Here is an 18097-nt window from a genome sequence, read left to right as displayed (position 1 = left end):
GGTAGCGAGTGTGGATTGTTCTATATCCTAGTAGGAGGGGCCTATTGGCAGTAATATTATTTGGAATTTATTACCGAAGGACTTCATACAAAAATACATACATTCCATTGCGGGAAAGGGTTATTTTTTTTATTAAAGTAGTCTATCAAATGCCATTATGAGGCAGTATAAAAGTAAAACGACTGCTAATAGATGGAAAAGACATCCCCCACGAGAGAATTGGGCGAGTCCGTGTAAAGCAGAGCAGCCGTGGATGTGTCGTATATCATGCAAAATGAGGAACCAGCGTTGCATGAAGAAGTTGTTTATCCTGATCTCTGAATATATTTTCAAACAGAACTTCCTTCAAAAATAGTTTTTAGTTGTGTAGTCCTTTCAATAGTTTAATGTTCAGACTGAATACGGTTGCTTATACCATCTCAAGGTAATTGTAACCTTAATTTACTTGAGTTTAGTTTTTCTATTGAAGCGTTAGAAATAAAAGTTAACGGTATTGAGCCGCAACTTGGACACAACCGGACTGGATAGGCCTACCCATCTTCAGCGGACAGCACAACATCGTAAGCCAGGACTAAGTATAAAACGTTGAGTTTGTGGACAGTTCAATATTTATTTTAATCGTTTTATATGCTCGATGTTGGCTCAATATGGCGATGCATTTATGTGCATAATCTTGCGTCCTTCAGACTGTAGTTTAACATCGGCAACTTTCTTGCCATGGGTAGATATCTGATCATGCGTATGTACATGTTGTCACAGTGGTGTTTTCTGCAGCAGAGAGAAGCTCATATGGGGGTTATTGTGGACTGGGAAAATAGAATGGCATATTATATGATTTATGTAAGGTGTGGCAATAGTCAAAGTCGATGTCGTAGCTTTTTTTTTTTTTTTGAAATATAAAAGGATTTATAGAAACATTGAGAGGATTATGGTTGAAGACATTTAATCATTTTTTCCCCAGCAGATATTATCACATTGTGTCATATTCTACACAATAATATTTTTTTTCTCTCAAGTCACTCATTTATTTGGAGATAACAGAACAGGATGTTCAGAATGTATCAGGTCCAACTACTACTAGAATGAACCCTCTTTTCTAACAAGTTGAATACAGACGTGTGTCTGCGGTTCTATGTGCTCCAGTTATATCTGCAATGCTTTGAATGCTGTGCCCAGTTGGAGATGTGCCCCAGTTGGCTAGTTACTGCCTCCTCCCTTGCATAAGTCAGCACCATGGTGTTGCCGTGGAGACAGGTGTGTCAAGGGACTATTAATGTCTGCTACAGTTCATGCTTTTCTGACACTGCCTCAGTAAACCTCACACTCACAGATGGAAGTGAGAATGGTTTGGAAATGTCTTTTCCCCTCCTCGATCAAATACTGGGTCATCTCCTGACCTAGCTTTTCTCAAAAGTCTCATCACAGCCAACTTTGACAGAGAGGTGTGAATGAGTGACTTTAACGGTAATCCTCCATAAAGACTTCAGTTCACAAGTACATATTTAATTGAAGCCCAGTCAGCTTCACAGCATGCTACGGTAATGAGATTCTCAATGCCAGTACGCTGTCTAGCTGGGTTCTCTCTCCCCAAGCATATCACGTGATGGATTGGCCATTTGCATTCCCAGCAAAACGCTATGATAAATACAGACGGACCAAATAATATTTTCTCTGTCCAATCCATCTCTGGAGCAGTAGTCAGCAATGGGAAATGTGCATGTTGACGCCCCCTGACAGGCATCATTAAACGGAGCACCATTGCCAACAATGCTATTCTGGGGGGATACTGGGAATTCTCCAAATGGTTAACAGCCTGCTGTTTGTTTTGACTGTGATCGTCTGGTTCACTGCAGCCGGAGAGAGATGGTGCTTTGTGTTGGGGGGAATCTTTTGACACCAGTCAGGGTCTCCCCTGGCATGTGATGATGTCACTAAGCCTGCCTGTAGGGAATGGGGTCTCCCCCGGCATGTGATGATGTCACTAAGCCTGCCTGTAGGGAATGGGGTCTCCCCCGGCATGTGATGATGTCACTAAGCCTGCCTGTAGGCCATGTGTAAGGTAACGAGCTCCACGGCAACGGTCACCGACACTGGGGTTAGGGGTTACTAGAGTCATGTTTAATGTGTGATTTACTGGACCTGATGATTTGCTACATACCGTTAGAAATGGAAGTGTGTTTGTAAGTCAGAGAGTGGAACTTTCGGGGGGTCAGAGGTGGGACAGGACTCATGCCGTGTGTGTGTGTGGAATCTGGAAGCCGTGCAAAAATATTTTCATTAGCCAGTGGAAAAAGTGGAACAACGGCAGCCATGGTTATTGGGTAAAGGGTTGATCGGGATGGGGGGGCTTCTACAGACTACAGTAAGTGGTAGAGCCAGAGCAACAAGAGAAAGACTGTTGCCGTGTTACTGAGAGAGAAAAGGCAGACATTGGTTGTGTCCAAAATGGCACCCTATTCCAATGTAGTGAATAGTGCACCCTATTCCAATGTTACTTTTGACCAGGTTCCATAGGGCTGTGGTCAAAGGAGTGCACTAGGCCTAAATAAGGAATAGGGTGCCTTTTGGGACGCAAGCATTGAATGTGAAATAATAATCTCACGGGGCTGCTCATGGTGTGAACGTGCTGTGGAAGGAATCTAGGTTTAATAGGGGACAACCAGTTTCACAATCTCAGAACATAGACCTAATGGATGTCACTGGAGTTCATATGTGAATTTAGTGAGGCCTGTTCTTTTCCCACAAACAAATCAAAAGTGGTTCTATCAGCATATGAAAACACGCAAACTAAACCATTTTTTGGGGTTGGTAAAAAAAAGCATCTTACAACAGATGGCACAATCAGTCGTCTGCACTTCACATAGGAGTGACGCCACCTGCTTGAATACCTGTTGGAACGCAATGGGGGGAAAATAACAAAGGGATTGTTCACCCAAATGGCATATTGGTTTGCTTACCCTGTAAGCAGTCTATGGTCAAGGTATGACAGCAATCCAAATAGCACCAGTCAGTTACATTTTCCACCATGATATAGTCTACAAGGAGGAAGGGAAACGTCATTATACTGCCACCTTCATGCCATAAAAACAGACAAAGACAAACTGCAACGTGCTGACGTGGTACCACTCTAGACACAGTGTTTTGTGGTAAAAGCTGCAGATGTTGGCTCAAACATTAATAATCTGTTAGGTGAACGTTGCAGTTTGTTTGAATCACAGCCAAATACTTTCTATACACAAGAAAACAGGGCTAGATTGCCATCCCAACTTCTGTTCATGGCACTGAATACATCATTTGAATTGGCAGTATTAGGCTAAGGTTCTAGCTGTGAAAACACCTGTCAAATGTAATGCTGTGTAACCTGCCAAGTACCAGACTGGGTAGATATCAGCCACTGACACGGTATGTGCGTGACTGCCATTTTGTAGAGCTTATTGTTCTAGGTCTGTGAGGAGATCCACATAGCTTACAGTTCTTCCCTATCTAGCTCTTTTTCAGTGAGACATCCGCAAAGGAAGACATTGCTTTTAACAAACATATGCCCATCCTTCACTGTGTGTAAACTTGAATTGCTATCCAGCAAAATCTTCATCTTAAAAAATTACTACATGACATTGTTGCTATAGTGTTGTGCTATATAATGCATTATCATACAACTGTTTGATAAAGTGGTTACTTCATGGGCATCTATTGGAGTGTAGGCTACTAAGCGTTTTTAAAAACTTTAAAATTAGAAGTAAAAAAAGAACAGCCATTTCTATCTGGAATGGAATCTTTTTGGATGTCTTGTGGGTTTGTGTGCAAGGAGGGAATAAATAGCAACGCCTGTGTTTATGACTGACCTAGCCCTGCCAAGCACAGTGAGCTGGCGTGGAAAACCATCCATGTGACCCAGTGCAGAGGAGGCGCTGCCTGTTGCATCCTGGGGGTGTTACACTGGGGCCAGGGGGTGCGGTCGGGCTCTGGATGGGTGTGTGTGTCTGTGATGTTTCATTCCCAGCTTTGCACAGCTGTAAACCAAGCTAGGGTTAGTGGTGGTGTGACAGGGAGAGGTTCAGGCTACTCCCAATCCACTCACCCCCTTAGAGCTCCGTTTACATTGCGACTCAGATCGAGGAAACTGCAGGAAATTACATTAAGGACTGTGGAGTGTGGACACATGATTCTTTCCGAGATGAGAGGCCTTTCGAGAAGCGTGTTAGAGCACAGTCACAAGCCCAATTAGTTTCTGTCCTCTGCTACTGTCTCTGGTATAATCTGTCCTGTGCCTCAGAGGACAGAGAGAAAGAGAGGTAAACGGAGAAAGAGAGAGGTAAAGAGAGAACAGGATCATATGACCTTTTCTCTCTCTGGCCAATAAAAGCTTTGTTGGTAAAGTGGAGGGAGAGGAAGTGTTATATAATGTGTCATTAAATGTGTGCCATGTGTGTGCAGTCACCGCAGCTTCCATGGTATAGCCTACCTAGAAATTAGGGTTTTCCTTTGATACGTGTTACTTTTTCTATTGCAAGTTCTCTTTCTCTCTCTCACACACACGGACACCACACACACGTGCACACACACACTTTTACAATAATGCCCTCAAAAAGGCCCAAGAAGCCCCCTGCAGTGGCAAATTTCCTTCAATTTTCCCAGTAGGCCAATTAGATGCGTTCTCTTGTGAATCTGTGTTAAAAAATGACCAATATGCTGTGATGCCAGATTCCCTGTTATTCCCCTCTTTTTCACACATTCTTTCTTTCTCTCCCTCACGCTCTCTTGCACATAGACACACATACAACTGAAAACCCCTGCCTGTGTCTGTAACCGCCTCCCACGTGGCCTAACCTAGTTACCTGGATTATCGAATGGTTGGCTTCTGAGGTAACAACAGCTTCTTGTGCCGTGCTGACCTTTTTGAGAGACAAGACTGACGTATTGAATCCTAGAATGCTCCCAGCCACTCTCCTTCCATCGCATGGCAAACGGTCGATAAATTCTCACCGCGTGAGGGCATTCAAGTGGTTGCCTCGGAGACCAGGTCTCGCCCTCCCGAGTGGCACTCGGAGCATCTCAGTTGTCATCTTATCAGTATCACTCTGCCACTGCTCATAGGCTGTTCAAAGCCTCTTCGGTCAAACGTTATAATTAAGCAATAAGGCACGAGTGGGTGTGGTATATAACCACGGCTAAGGGGTGTTCTTAAGCACGACGCAACGCGGAGTGCCTGGATACAGCCCTTAAAAGCAGTATATTGGCCATATATCACAAACCCCCGAGGTGCCTTATTGCTATTATAACTGGTTACCAATGTAATTAGAGTAGTAAAAATAAATGTTTTGTCATACCCGTGGTATACGGTCTGATATACCACGGTTGTCATCCAATCAGCATTCAGGGCTCGAACCACCCAGTTTATAATAACCATCATTCAGTATGAATCAACATTGGGCTGTTTGAGGTGGTTCTTCAACCTCACAAGTTATTACACAACATCCAGACAAATGGGTTTAATCAAAACCGCACTATCACTCGTGTTTCACTTGATGTTCCTAATGAGAGTGTTCCATCTCCCGTAGGAACAGAGGAAGAGGACATTGATCGAGCAGCCAGCCAACAGACAGACATCTTGAGGAGAGCAGAAGGGGGACCTGCAGTCCTGTGTGGTGGAGATCAGATACCAAGACTAGCAGCCCAGTAGACTGTGAAAGAGGCTCCACATTACATTTCACCGTAATTTAACCAGGAAAGACCCTTGAGGTTCTAAACTTTGTTGCAGAGAGGCAGTCATGGGGAAACAGAACAGCAAACTGCGTCCCGAAGTGCTGAACGACCTGCGCGAGAACACAGAGTTTTCTGACTACGAGCTTCAGGAATGGTACAGAGGCTTCCTCAAAGACTGCCCCACGGGCCACCTGACCGTCGAAGAGTTCAAGAAGATCTACGCCAACTTCTTCCCGTATGGCGACGCTTCCAAGTTCGCCGAGCACGTCTTCCGGACATTCGACACCAACGGCGACGCCACCATTGACTTCCGGGAGTTCATCATTGCGCTGAGCGTTACGTCGCGCGGAGGCCTGGAGCAGAAGCTGCGCTGGGCCTTCAGTATGTATGACCTGGACGGGAACGGTTACATCAGCCGGGCTGAGATGCTGGAGATTGTACAGGTGAGATGTAGTCTACCAATGAGGTGAGGTGGTTCTGATGGCTCAGTGAACCTTTTTCAATAAACCTCTGAGGGTTTTCCATTGAGTGTCCCAACAGGAATAGCCAAAGAACTATTTCTAGTTCTAGGAAGCACCTTTTATTCTAACAGTACATGGTGCTAGCAGTACATGGTGCTAACAGTACCAGGGTTGTGGGTGTGACTCCTGCATGCACCACATATTCTGAATATGTGTCATTGTCAATGTTTTGTCCGTTGCTTTGGATAAAAATGACTGATAGATGGCCATATTAATGGTAGACTCAGCGATATGATGTTGCATGCATGAAGTAAGGACAATATCCGGTAAATTTTCGCAATAACTAATGACGAGGCCAAACTTCTTTGATGTTTTGATCCCATAGCTTGAAAAAGAAAAGGAAAGCCTCACTCTAGGAGCTCAGATGCAATAATTTAATAACCAAGGTTTTGACAGACAAGCTGTCTGGATCTGAGCTTCTTTTCTTAATCAAGTGTTCTACTCTGCTAGCCAGCACCTCGCCTAAACAGGTGTGCGTTTCTTTCGCCTCCAGATTTATCCCATAGCTACCACACTGTAGCGTGAAGTGCAGATACTCTGTGTGACCATGTGAGAGCAAAGTCTTGCATCGCGCTCATCTCAATATCTGCGGTGCTGCTCGTTGCAACGTCATCTTGCTGCGTCTACCTTTAAATTGCCATACTTTTCACTGTGGATTCTAAAGACCTCCGACAGGATCTGTCTCTCCTATTGACGACTTTTCTTTTACTGTATATATCTGAGTGATATGTTCTTTATTACTCACACCCGTGATATCGTAAACATATTTTTACCACAAGTCATGAACATTGGCTGCTACTTGTTCTCCTTTTATTATCCTTTATCAACATGGTGATATTTGCTCTCCCCACCATCGTGGCCTGAGCAGCCTGTCCTGTATCAGTGTTGGCTCAGGCAATTGTGTGTGTGGTGCTGATACAAACAAACCTGAATAAACAAATTCCCTTGTTAAAGTGTCCTCAGACCATATGCTCCTGTCTCAGTGATGTTTTTATAAAGCCAGAGACCCCGTGATGATTTTTCCAGGTGGTAACCTGACTGCAGAATAGTTCCATTCTGACAGAGAACATTGAATAATTTTTTAAAGGCACTATTTGCGATTTACCCTGTTGTTTAATGGTCAAACTGTGTACACATTGATTCTTGAAGAATGTAACTTTTTAATACCTTACGAGCTTAATGAAACTGTTTTGCCCAAGATACATTGCTCTTCCTTCCGCAGGCGATCTACAAGATGGTGTCCTCAGTGATGAAGATGCCAGAAGATGAGTCGACGCCAGAGAAACGAACAGATAAAATCTTCAGACAGATGGACGTAGACAAAGACGGTGAGTTTTTCTTTGCTTTTAAACATCTCGTTCTTTGACTTGTTCTAGTGACAATCATTTACAGTGCAAACTTGAGTCCACAAAACCTGAGCCTACATTGTCTTGAATGGGTATTTCACTTGAGCTCTTATGTGCCATGTCTGTGTATTGAAACAGTATGGATTTCTGGTGACCTCGTTCAGAGGTTTTCCCCCCTTGCTGTGCAAATAATGTGATTTCTGGTGTTTATAGTGTAGTGTGTGTTGCTAACCTGGGGTTTCTTCTGGACTATAGGTAAACTCTCTCTGGAGGAGTTCATCAAAGGTGCCAAGAGTGACCCTTCCATCGTCCGGCTCCTGCAATCTGACCAGGGGACCTCTCGCCAGTTCTAAAGACCGATACACACACAGTTCTGAAGAAAGGAAAGTGGAGAGATCGCTGTATCACCCCCCATCCAACACACAAGAAAGAGGTGGAAGAGGCACAGTTGTCATTACAACATCCATATCAGGCAGCCATTTTATATTCTCTCATTCCAGGTCTTGTTTACATCATCAGTAGTTCCCTAGCCTGATCCCAGATCTGTTTGTTCTCTCTATTGCATGGAGTGGGCAAGACAGCACAAACAGATCTGGGACCAGGATAGCAGTTTCCAATATCCCAATGCAGCGGTTTCAAAATGCATTCTACAGCGATATGTTTTGCATCATGAAACATCAAATTCTACACCCACAGTACCACTGATAGACTCTTATGACATTTCCTTGCAAATGTTTTACTTAATGTTTTATTTTTGCTTGCCTTACTTTAGTCAAAGTGAAGTGCCATATCTTAATATTTGTACTGAATGTATTATTACACTAGTAAGTATTCACTTTTTTCCCCTGACCTGTCACGGTAAGAAATCAACCAAAACCAATATTTTGTACGTCAACCGGGGCAGCAGGTAGCCTAACAATTAAGAGCGTTGGGACAGTAACTGAAGGGTTGCTGGTTTGAATCCCTGAGCTGACTAGGTGAAAAATCTGTTGATGTACCATTGAGCAAGACACTTAACCCTAATTATCTGCTAAATTACTAACACTTAAAAACCATGGGTCATCCCATTGCGACCTTTGCTCTAAATGTAATATTAGTTAGGCATTGAAAAATGTTTTTCACTTTAACTATATACCGTTTCTGCAGCACAGGAATTTTGAAAATGAATGTTTTAATACCCAACTGTACAGAAAGTTCCAGTGATGTTGTATTAAAACCAGTATCTTGTAATATTTTGCAGTCACTGGTTTGTTTAGCTCCACAGGGCTTGCCAACAGAGTGGATTATCTGAGTTCTCAATAAGAACACACTTTGGGGACCCTGACCCCGAAAACTACACCGCAAACGTGTGTTCCCTTAGCGTTGTTTTTAGCCTGCTGCTCCAGAAGAACATCAGATTTTTTTTAAATGCAACTTTCAGTTGTTTACTTCAGACTTCTTTATGGTAAAAAAAAAGTTCTACAACACAAGCCTTGCTTCACTAATATGCTGCTTTTACAGTTTGTGTAGCTAGGATGTCATGAGTACAGTGGGTTGGTTCCAATTGCGGGTGACAAAGATTAAAAATACAGATACACACTTGCAGTCTAGTGAAAGGGTTAGAGGTTCCCTAGTCCAATTAGGTCATAGCTGTGCCTGAGCTCTGCTTGTCATTCTCAGCAGTTTACATGAATAATGACAGTGACTTTTTATTCTGTTTATTTATTTTTAACAAAAATGTCATTGTTTTCACACAATCAAAATAAAGTTGTGTAAGAAGAATCTACACAAGAAGTCCCACATTCCCCTTTGTCCTGCACAGACAATGTAAAATCACTGGTGTTCTCAACGAGAGAAAAAAAAAAATATACTAAATCAGAAAATATAATGTTCAGCAGGTCTGTAAGGCGAAGTCATAGAGTTAGAGATGGATATAACCTGTTTTGGCATGGACATTGAGGGCTTCCACCATTTTAAAGTAGTCAACTGGGTGGGGATTCCTATGGGATAAGGAAGGATCCCATGATTCCATCCAGGTCATCAGGAGGGATCAGCCAATGAATGACACACTCTTGAGCAAACATTCCATAACTGCAGTTGCCAGTAAAATCGCCAACTTTGGCTTTTTACCGGTTCAAACATAACACTAGGTGGCAGTGCACCTTTCAGTTTGCTTGCCAACTTCTAGAAGAAAATGGACTACTTCAAAATGGAGATTGCCTCAATGGCGCTGCCTGTGCACTCAGACGCCATAATGGGACATATATAAAAGATAATATCTCTATCATTCTCAATGGGCGAAGTCTACTGCAGGCCACGCCTCCCCACTTGACAAACAGACGGAGATGATGTGAGAAGCTGCATTTCTCTGGCCCTGTTCAAATACTTCAGAAATGTATACTTATTTCCTTCCCTTCTACCTTCCTTTAAATAATCACAGATCTGAATTGGTTGGATTGGTCAAATTGTCTGGTAACCTTGCTTGCACCTCTCCTATCACTTATAGATCTGTGCTCTATCAAGGTAACAAAGGAAGGATACTTTTCTAAATTATTCAAACAGGGCTATGCTCTTAATTTCGTTCCTCTTCTGGAGTACTTCAATAACTGGGCGACCCAATCTACACATTGTTCCATGGGAGAGAAGAGATGGGTCGCGCCAAGTTAGACCAGACAGACAAGATGGCGCCCAACCGTATCCGTCTGGATCGGCCTGCCCGGAAAGCTGGGCTCTCACAACTCTTCCTTCCCAATGTCGTCGTCCAAGTCCACGTCACTCAGGTCGTAGTCATCCTCCACGGGAAGCTGAGGATAAAAGATGTAAGAACTGGCCAGACAATACAAAATATGGGTCATAGTCATTAGTGTAAACAGTTGCAAACTACAGCAAAACATTTTGCAACAGAAAAAAAGTTTTTGAAAGAAAACAATATCAGATGATGCCATTTCAGTCCGTTTGGTTTCTAGTCAATACTGCCCTGTGATGTATTCAATGAGTCTATTCTCCCTGACATATCTGTTCTACACTGTACATTTATATCTGGACGTTTGGTAATGTTCTGTAACGTTACATCCTCCTGAACAGGCCCCAGGCAAGACTTGTCCAAAGCCATTCTTCACCATTTCAAAAGAAGCTCAAGTCACCTCGTTCAGCCAAAACTGTATTATGGTAGGAAGACGTCCGCATCCCATCCACCCCGTGACCTTTGACCCTTCTCACTCACCTCTCCATCTTTGCCGTCCCAGGCATCAACTGAGTTGATCTTAGGCAAAGCCCCGCCCCCAACGGTAGCAGTGGAGCCGCGGCCAACAGATAGATCCCTAGGAGAGACAAGATACACCTCAGAATGCTACTGTGGACATACTGTATACTGATTGGCTGTTCACAAGGACTTTAAAATCATCTTGGAGCAGAAGCAGTCAGATCCAGTATCTCACCAGGAAGAGAGTTGGGCATGGGCAAGTCCCAAATGGCACCCTATTCCCTTTATAATGCACTACTTTTGACCAGGGGGAATAGGGTGCAATTGGGATGCATCCATGAGCTACTCTATACTGTGTAAAGCACAAAATGAGCAGACAGCACCCCCCCCCCCTACCTGAGGAACTCGTGAATGCCGGTCTCGCTGAAAGAGCCCTTGAGCAGGGCGAACTTCATCTTGCGGGCGTTGATGGCTGTCATGGCGGGGTAGCCGAACCCTCCGATGCCCAGCGACGCCTCCAGCTCCATCTGAGCACCAGCCTCAGTCCACAGCCAGCTAGAGAGAGAATCAAATTACACTAAATAAATTCTATTGGGTTGAATTCATGCATCCACAGTCTGAGATCAAATTCATTCAGCCAGACAGTTTGAAATCGACTGCTCCGAATAAGCTACAAATCCTATTGAGTACTTCTTTAGGATACAATCATTTGTAAAATCAGTCATTCTGCTGAGTCGGCGATGCGCTCAAACACAGCCTCTTTCTATATACTGACCCCCACATTTTCTTCTTGTACTTCTCTGCCATCTTCATCATCACCTCCAGGTAGCTGTTCCTGCCTGCTGCACCTGTAACAAGGCAAGAGGAAGGAAAGGGACAGGTCAGTCTTGTACAGATCCAAAATGGCCGATCAATGCACCATCATGAGGTACAATGACTAAATGCCATATCAAATAGCCTGAGAATATAAGCATAAATTGATATAATAGAAGTTAGCATAGTAAACTGGTCAGAACTGGTCCAAACTGGCATAGAGTAGTTCCATCTAACCTGTGTCCAGGATGTGGGGCAGCACAGCGATGACACAGAGCTGGTAGTCATCGCAGGTCTTCTTCAGGACATCTGCGTTAAGGATCTGAGAGAGTCACACACACACCATTCAGAATCAAACAGTCTGTCTTAAGAGGAACACTAAACTTCAAAAGAAAGATTATCTTCTCGTTCAAATATATTTTTTTTTATTATGATTAACTTTGATGGAGAGCATAAAAACAATATCTTGGAACCTTGTGGGTTACAATTTTATTGTTTTAATGCTCTCAAACACCCAGACACACACACACCCCCAGACTGACACACACACACACCCCCAGACCGACACCTACCTCGAGCAGTTCCGGAGGAGCGGCATTGTCAGAGAACAGGTCCAGAGCGCGGGCGATGATGTCACCTCGGGTCCTCCCCCCCTGGTAGTCCTCAGGCTCCTCCCCCTTCTTGAAGATCTTAATTGTGGGGAATCCACGGACCTGCAGACACGGGAAGAGAAACGGGAAAAACCTCAGTCCTCGGCCACACTCGGTAGGAAAATGTTGTGGAACGTTGCTGGTAGAAATGTCCTGAATAGAGCAGACGCGATTCCTGTATTTCTATATAAATCAGAGTGTTAGAAATATATAATGTAGAACAATCTGACTGTTCTGCTGTTGTGTGCAGGCAGACAGACATCAGTGGTGATGCTACACTGATAGTATCTGACTGGTGGGTGTTCCTGCTCACCCCGTAGCGGCTGGCCAGACCCTGGTGCACAGTGGCGTCCACGGCTCCCAGGTGGACCTTGTCCTTGGTCTGCTCCTTGACGGCAGAGGCTGCAGCCGCCCACTCAGGCTCCAGGCTCTTGCAGTGGCCACACCAGGGGGCGAAGAACTCCACCAACCACACTTCACCACTGTCCAGAACCAGCCGGTCAAAGTTGTCATCAGTCAGCTCCACAACATTCTTCTTACTTCCACCACCACCACCACCACTCTGGAGAAAGAGTATGTTTACTTAGACATACCGCTTACACTCTGCGCAAAATGTTTAAACAAGAAGACTTGACACGATTCTGAAAACCCTGTAATTTTATTTAATTATTTCAACACGTTGCTAGATTTATGTTGTAGGACACAGGACTCACGTTCAATAGGGTACAACGTAGCAAAACATTTTGTGACGGAAAATAACTAGTGTTCTTGTTGGACAGGTAGTACCTCCATATTTCACTTTAAACGTTTTGTCCATACTGAACATGACCCAGCCAAGGCGTCAGTAGTAGTTACCTGTCTGCTGTAGTCAGAACCACCTGACCTGCCACTCATCCTGTCCTTCACTAGAGTACGGAGAGTATTCAGGGCTGCGTCCACTATGGCCTGGCTACTACGCCCACCTGAGGGAGGGAGATTATTAACACCATTAAAGCCCAGCAATCCGAACACATTGATGTATTGTTGTCTTGACCTTATCATCCTTTGTGCTGTTGTCTGTGCCTAACTGTTTGTACCATGTTTGTGCTCCTACCATGTTGTGCTACTGCCATGTTATGTTGCTACCATGCTGTGTTGTCATGTGTTGCTGCCATGTGTTGCTACCATGCTGTGTTGTCATGTGTTGCTGCCATGTGTTTCTACCATGCTGTGTTGTCATGTGTTGCTGCCATGTGTTGCTACCATGCTGTGTTGTCATGTGTTGCTGCCATGTGTTGCTACCATGCTGTGTTGTCATGTGTTGCTGCCATGTGTTGCTGCCATGTGTTGCTGCCATGTGTTGCTGCCATGCTGTGTTGTCATGTGTTGCTGCCATGTTGTGTTGTTGTCTTAGATCTCCATGTAGTGTTGTGATGTCTCTTGTCGTGATGGTTGTTTTGTCCTACATTTCTTTTTTTATCCCCGTCCCCGCAGGAGGCCTTTTGCCTCTTGGTAGGCCATCATTGTAAATAAGAATCTGTTCTGAATTGTCTTGCCTAGTTAGATAAAGGTTCAATAAATACAAAATATTTCCAGAAAGTCACATGGGTTGTATTCACTAAACACCAAACGGAAGAAAACAAACCAAAAAATAGAAAGGGATAACCTGAACGTGTCAAATTAGAAATGCTTGTTTTTGTTTTCCGTTGCAAAAATGTTTCGCTCTTGGTGTGCACTAATGAATACGACCCAGGGTTGTGTTTATTAGGCACCAAGAAAAGAAAATGGACTGAAACAGGGAGGGACTACCTGATCCAATAAGAAACGCTGATTTTCCTTTTCAATTGAAAAGCATTTTAAAATGTTTCCCATTGCGTGCCCTAATGAACACAACCCTGGTCCATGTTAAAGGTAACTTCAATATGACATCATAATACAGTATATGCCATTCAGCAGGCGGCTCTACATGTGGTAGGAATTGAGCCTGAGGATGACGCTGTTAGCTTTACGATGTCATATCTCTGAGTCTCCCTTTAAAGTCAGGGAAAGGCCCAGCTACTAGACGTACCTTGGTAATCATCAGGCTTGCTCTTATTGGCCCCAAAGATCTTGATGGAAGGGAAGCCTTTGACACCGTACTGACCGCCCAGGGACTTGTGCTGGTCGGCGTCCACTGCACCGACCTTAACGATGCCCTGAGGGGGGAGAGAACAGCGAGAGGTTACAGTCAATGTCACCACTATCATCATTACTGTTGCCAGAAATAGTCATTGCATCCCTCATTAGTATAGCTCATAGAGTGCTGGTGATCTCTATTTGTTTTGTACTAGAAAGATATACACCCAGGACATGACACTGATAAGCAGTAAAAGATGCAGCTGCTTATAGTGAATGCGGTATAGTGATCAGCTGCTTATAGTGAATGCGGTATAGTGATCAGCTGCTTATAGTGAATGCGGTATAGTGATCAGCTGCTTATAGTGAATGCGGTATAGTGATCAGCTGCTTATAGTGAATGCGGTATAGTGATCAGCTGCTTATAGTGAATGCGGTATAGTGATCAGCTGCTTATAGTTATCCAATTATCCTGCAGGGATGTGATGGCTACATGGGGAGTGCACTGTAGTAATGTGCACTTTATGTAGCTAGTGACATAACGCTTTAATAAAACAACTAAAGTTGAATTACAACATCTTAAGTTGAATTAATATTGGTGTAATATAAGTGACATAACACTAGTTCTAGAGTTTTACCTTCAAGGCTGTGGCTGTTTTCTTCCAGTCAGCAGTCAGGCTCTGGCAGTGTCCACACCTGTGGAGACAAACAGTTAGTCTTCCTGTTCCAGGCACCAGACATCACACAGCCTTACATCCATCTGCATTAGCAGAGTGGAGGCTACACAAATACAATCACTGAGTGATAATGAGCAACTCTGGTTTTACATAGACCTGCCACAGATGTTTTTCAGTCAGGGTGCGAGCATTTGCTTCAAGTTTATGCCAAAGGGACGATGTGTTTACTAGCTACTATTTGAACTTCTATATCATTGTGTATTCAGTGATTAGAACACTGCAGAAATATTGACAATTTCCTATTCTTCTTGACAGTAAATGTTCTGTTCTTCACAATACATCTCTATCCGAGCTTTCTGTAACGCTACAACCTCCTGAATGCGCCCCAGGTCTACAAACTATTTTGTGTCCCCCTCCTTGGCAGGTTATTGGGATAAAGAGATTTCATACAATGCTAGCTGCTTGGTGGCAACTTAACCCTTGTGGGTAAGTTCTCAGTATCTCATTGGGCCCCCATCAGATTCAACCACTCACCAAGGAGCGTAAAACTCGATGAGCCAGAGGCTGTCGCTCTGAAGAACCTCCCGGTTGAAGTTGGAGGGGTTGAGTTCAACGACATCATCATTAGCAGAGTAGAAGCCCTGGGCCATCAACACCAGGGAACAACCCAGAACACCTGGTGGGAAAGAGGCAGAGGAAAGGAGGAGCTGAGTGGGAGGTGGATGGACATTGTCATATTGCATATGCAAACAAACACTGTCCAAGACCATGTTTGTAGTTTGAAATGATACATACCAGTGAGTTAGCTGTTAGCTTGCTAACACATACAAACGTTCAATTAAGTAGGGAATAGGCTACAGTTGAGCAGAATAAATATATTTTTTTAAAGTTGGCACATCAAGCCAAACTCCAGATAGCTACCTATGGTTAAAATGGTTAACTAGTTTACAATCCAGAACCTACTTCAGGTTTGAATTCAGCTTGTCGCCTTTTAGCCATCTTGTCGTTGTCACTAGTTAACTAGTCTAGGTCATGAATTATTAATATTGCCAGAGTGAATCAAAATACAATCTGATTCAGTAGCATTAACTTCAGATAGCTAGCAATCTTGGATACATCTTATGGCCACCATGACCGAACCTTAGCTAAATAGCTCTGTTCTTTTTTTTTTACAACGGCATTAACTACAAACCAATATAATACTAGTAAATCTGAACAAGCTGTTTAGACTTTCTTACCAAGTAAAAGCCCTCTCATGATTCCAGTGGATCTCTGTGCACCAGTCCAATGTAATTGTCCTGAACAGCTCTGTTGCAGAAAAGACCAGCGCTACAAAAGAGAGGGCGAAAATGTTTTACCGTGGCCCACGCTGATTGGCTCCCTGCCGGCGGTGCCGCGCCACGTCCAATCAGGACTCGACGTGTAGTTTTCCCAGCCAGTACAGGATGGCGTGTAAAAGAATCACAGGAAGATGTGTGGAGAGTTAAAGCTATGGTGGAGAGCCAAGATGCTTTAAGTCACGATCGGCCCGCTCATTAGGCAGTATTAGGCGACCGCCTATGGCGAAAGATTGACGAGGGCGGAATTTTCTGAGCTAAACTGACCGAGACGCACCTCCAACAACAACACATAACACCTTACATAATTCTGCTCCAAAATAATGACAATTTCTGTCAACCAGTGCCATATGGGATTTTTTAGGTGAGCGCTGATGCCGCCCTTTGATAAGCAGTGCCCACTTTGTCAAAGGCAGGGCACAAAATACTTTGCTTGCCCATTCCCAGCGCACTTCTCCAGGGTTCTGTTGGAGAGATGCATCACTGCAGCACTCCACCAACGTTCCATCAAAAAAATGATCTAATAGAAATCATGTAGCAGATATAGGATATGGTAGACAGAGTATGTGTCCTTTTCTGTAGCCTACAGGCTAGAGATACAATGTATGACAATGTAATGAGACGGACACTTTTTACATCACGCAAGTTTCTCCAATCAAGCCTAACCTAAATTGCGCTCTATGAACTAAAAAATGCAGCTGTCATGTTAACAAATAACATATCCTAAAAAAACAGGACAGGTCAATGTAAAATGGACAATCAGGAATGGACAATCACATCTGTTGTCCAGGAGTTTCACCCCATTGTCATGATCAGTGGTTTGAAGTTTGTATCTGTCAATTATTGACAAGCTGATCATAGCAAAAATATATTACTTCTGCATTTCCCACTGTGTAAACACATTGCAACTAGGCCTCGCTATAACTCCAGATGAAGTTGGGTAGCTGATATTCAGAGCTTAAATAGCCAAATTGATTAGTCACAGGAATCAGTACTAATAAAGCCAATGCAATGACCTGTTTAAAAAAGGTGGGTCTACCAGATGGATGGGCATTCATAAAATTCCATTGTGGCCGACATCGTAGGCTACACCCCAGTAAGCACGAGCCGACATCTTTTAAAAAAATCTTGTCCAGACGTCGTTTTTTTGGTGTTTTACAACGGTAGGCTTGCCACAGATAGGCATTCATAAAATTCAATGTCAGGCAACACTGTAGGCTACACCTCAGTAAGCACGGACCGACGCCTTTTTTGGTGCAGTTCCCCACCGGCCTTGATTTCCACAGCCACGGACATTGATTTTTGGTCCAAACATAGAAGTCTATCAATTACTTATGTTGAACTTTCATTGAAAACCAAAAATGAGCCTGATTTCAACACCCGGAAAACATATATTTTCAGCATCTGTAAAATATGTATTTTCAACATCTGGAAAATAAGTATTTTCAACTTTGGTTCAGAACTGAAAATTAACTTGATTTCAACATACAGAAAATATGTGTTTTTTTACGTCCCATAAAAATGCTTTTTCAACATCCTGGAAAATATGTATTTTAAACATACGGAAAATACCTTTTCAGCCTTCCATTCAGAACCTAAATTGAACTTAACTTCAACCTCTTAACTTCAACTTAATTTTGCGGGCCGCATTTTTGAGGGGGCCGTATTTTTTGGTTTTGCCTATGGCGGTAGAACACCAAGGACCGGCCCTGCTTTCACTCCAAGGTTTTTTTCTATGACCACAATGAAGTTCATTAGTCTTAACACCATAGATT

General features: G+C 43.5%; 2 protein-coding genes across 5 annotated transcripts; one reads left to right on the top strand and one right to left on the bottom strand.

Annotated features, from left to right (window-relative positions):
* Positions 1-242: 242 nt before the first annotated feature.
* On the top strand, positions 243-8800 carry hpcl1 (Hippocalcin-like protein 1). 4 transcript variants are annotated; one of them, XM_014143914.3, is made up of 4 exons: positions 243-424; positions 5559-6146; positions 7447-7552; positions 7826-8201. In XM_014143914.3, exons 2-4 carry the CDS (start codon positions 5769-5771, stop codon positions 7921-7923), a joined length of 582 nt encoding a protein of 193 aa, XP_013999389.1. In that variant the 5' UTR covers positions 243-424; positions 5559-5768; the 3' UTR covers positions 7924-8201.
* Positions 8801-9251: 451 nt separating this feature from the next.
* Positions 9252-16405, bottom strand: LOC106571177 (protein disulfide-isomerase A6). Its single transcript, XM_014143933.3, has 12 exons — positions 16224-16405; positions 15520-15661; positions 14947-15004; positions 14262-14388; positions 13070-13176; positions 12528-12776; positions 12137-12277; positions 11802-11886; positions 11527-11599; positions 11148-11306; positions 10773-10869; positions 9252-10353 (listed from the first exon to the last, which is right to left on the bottom strand). Exons 1-12 carry the CDS (start codon positions 16240-16242, stop codon positions 10282-10284), a joined length of 1329 nt encoding a protein of 442 aa, XP_013999408.1. The 5' UTR covers positions 16243-16405; the 3' UTR covers positions 9252-10281.
* Between the last annotated feature and the right edge of the window lie 1692 nt (positions 16406-18097).

The sequence above is a fragment of the Salmo salar genome, chromosome 15, assembly GCF_965601325.2.
Source record: "Salmo salar chromosome 15, fSalSal1, whole genome shotgun sequence".
NCBI classification, from domain to species: Eukaryota; Metazoa; Chordata; class Actinopteri; order Salmoniformes; family Salmonidae; genus Salmo; species Salmo salar.
Note: the sequence above shows the minus strand (reverse complement) of the source record. Positions and strands in the feature narration are given on the sequence as shown.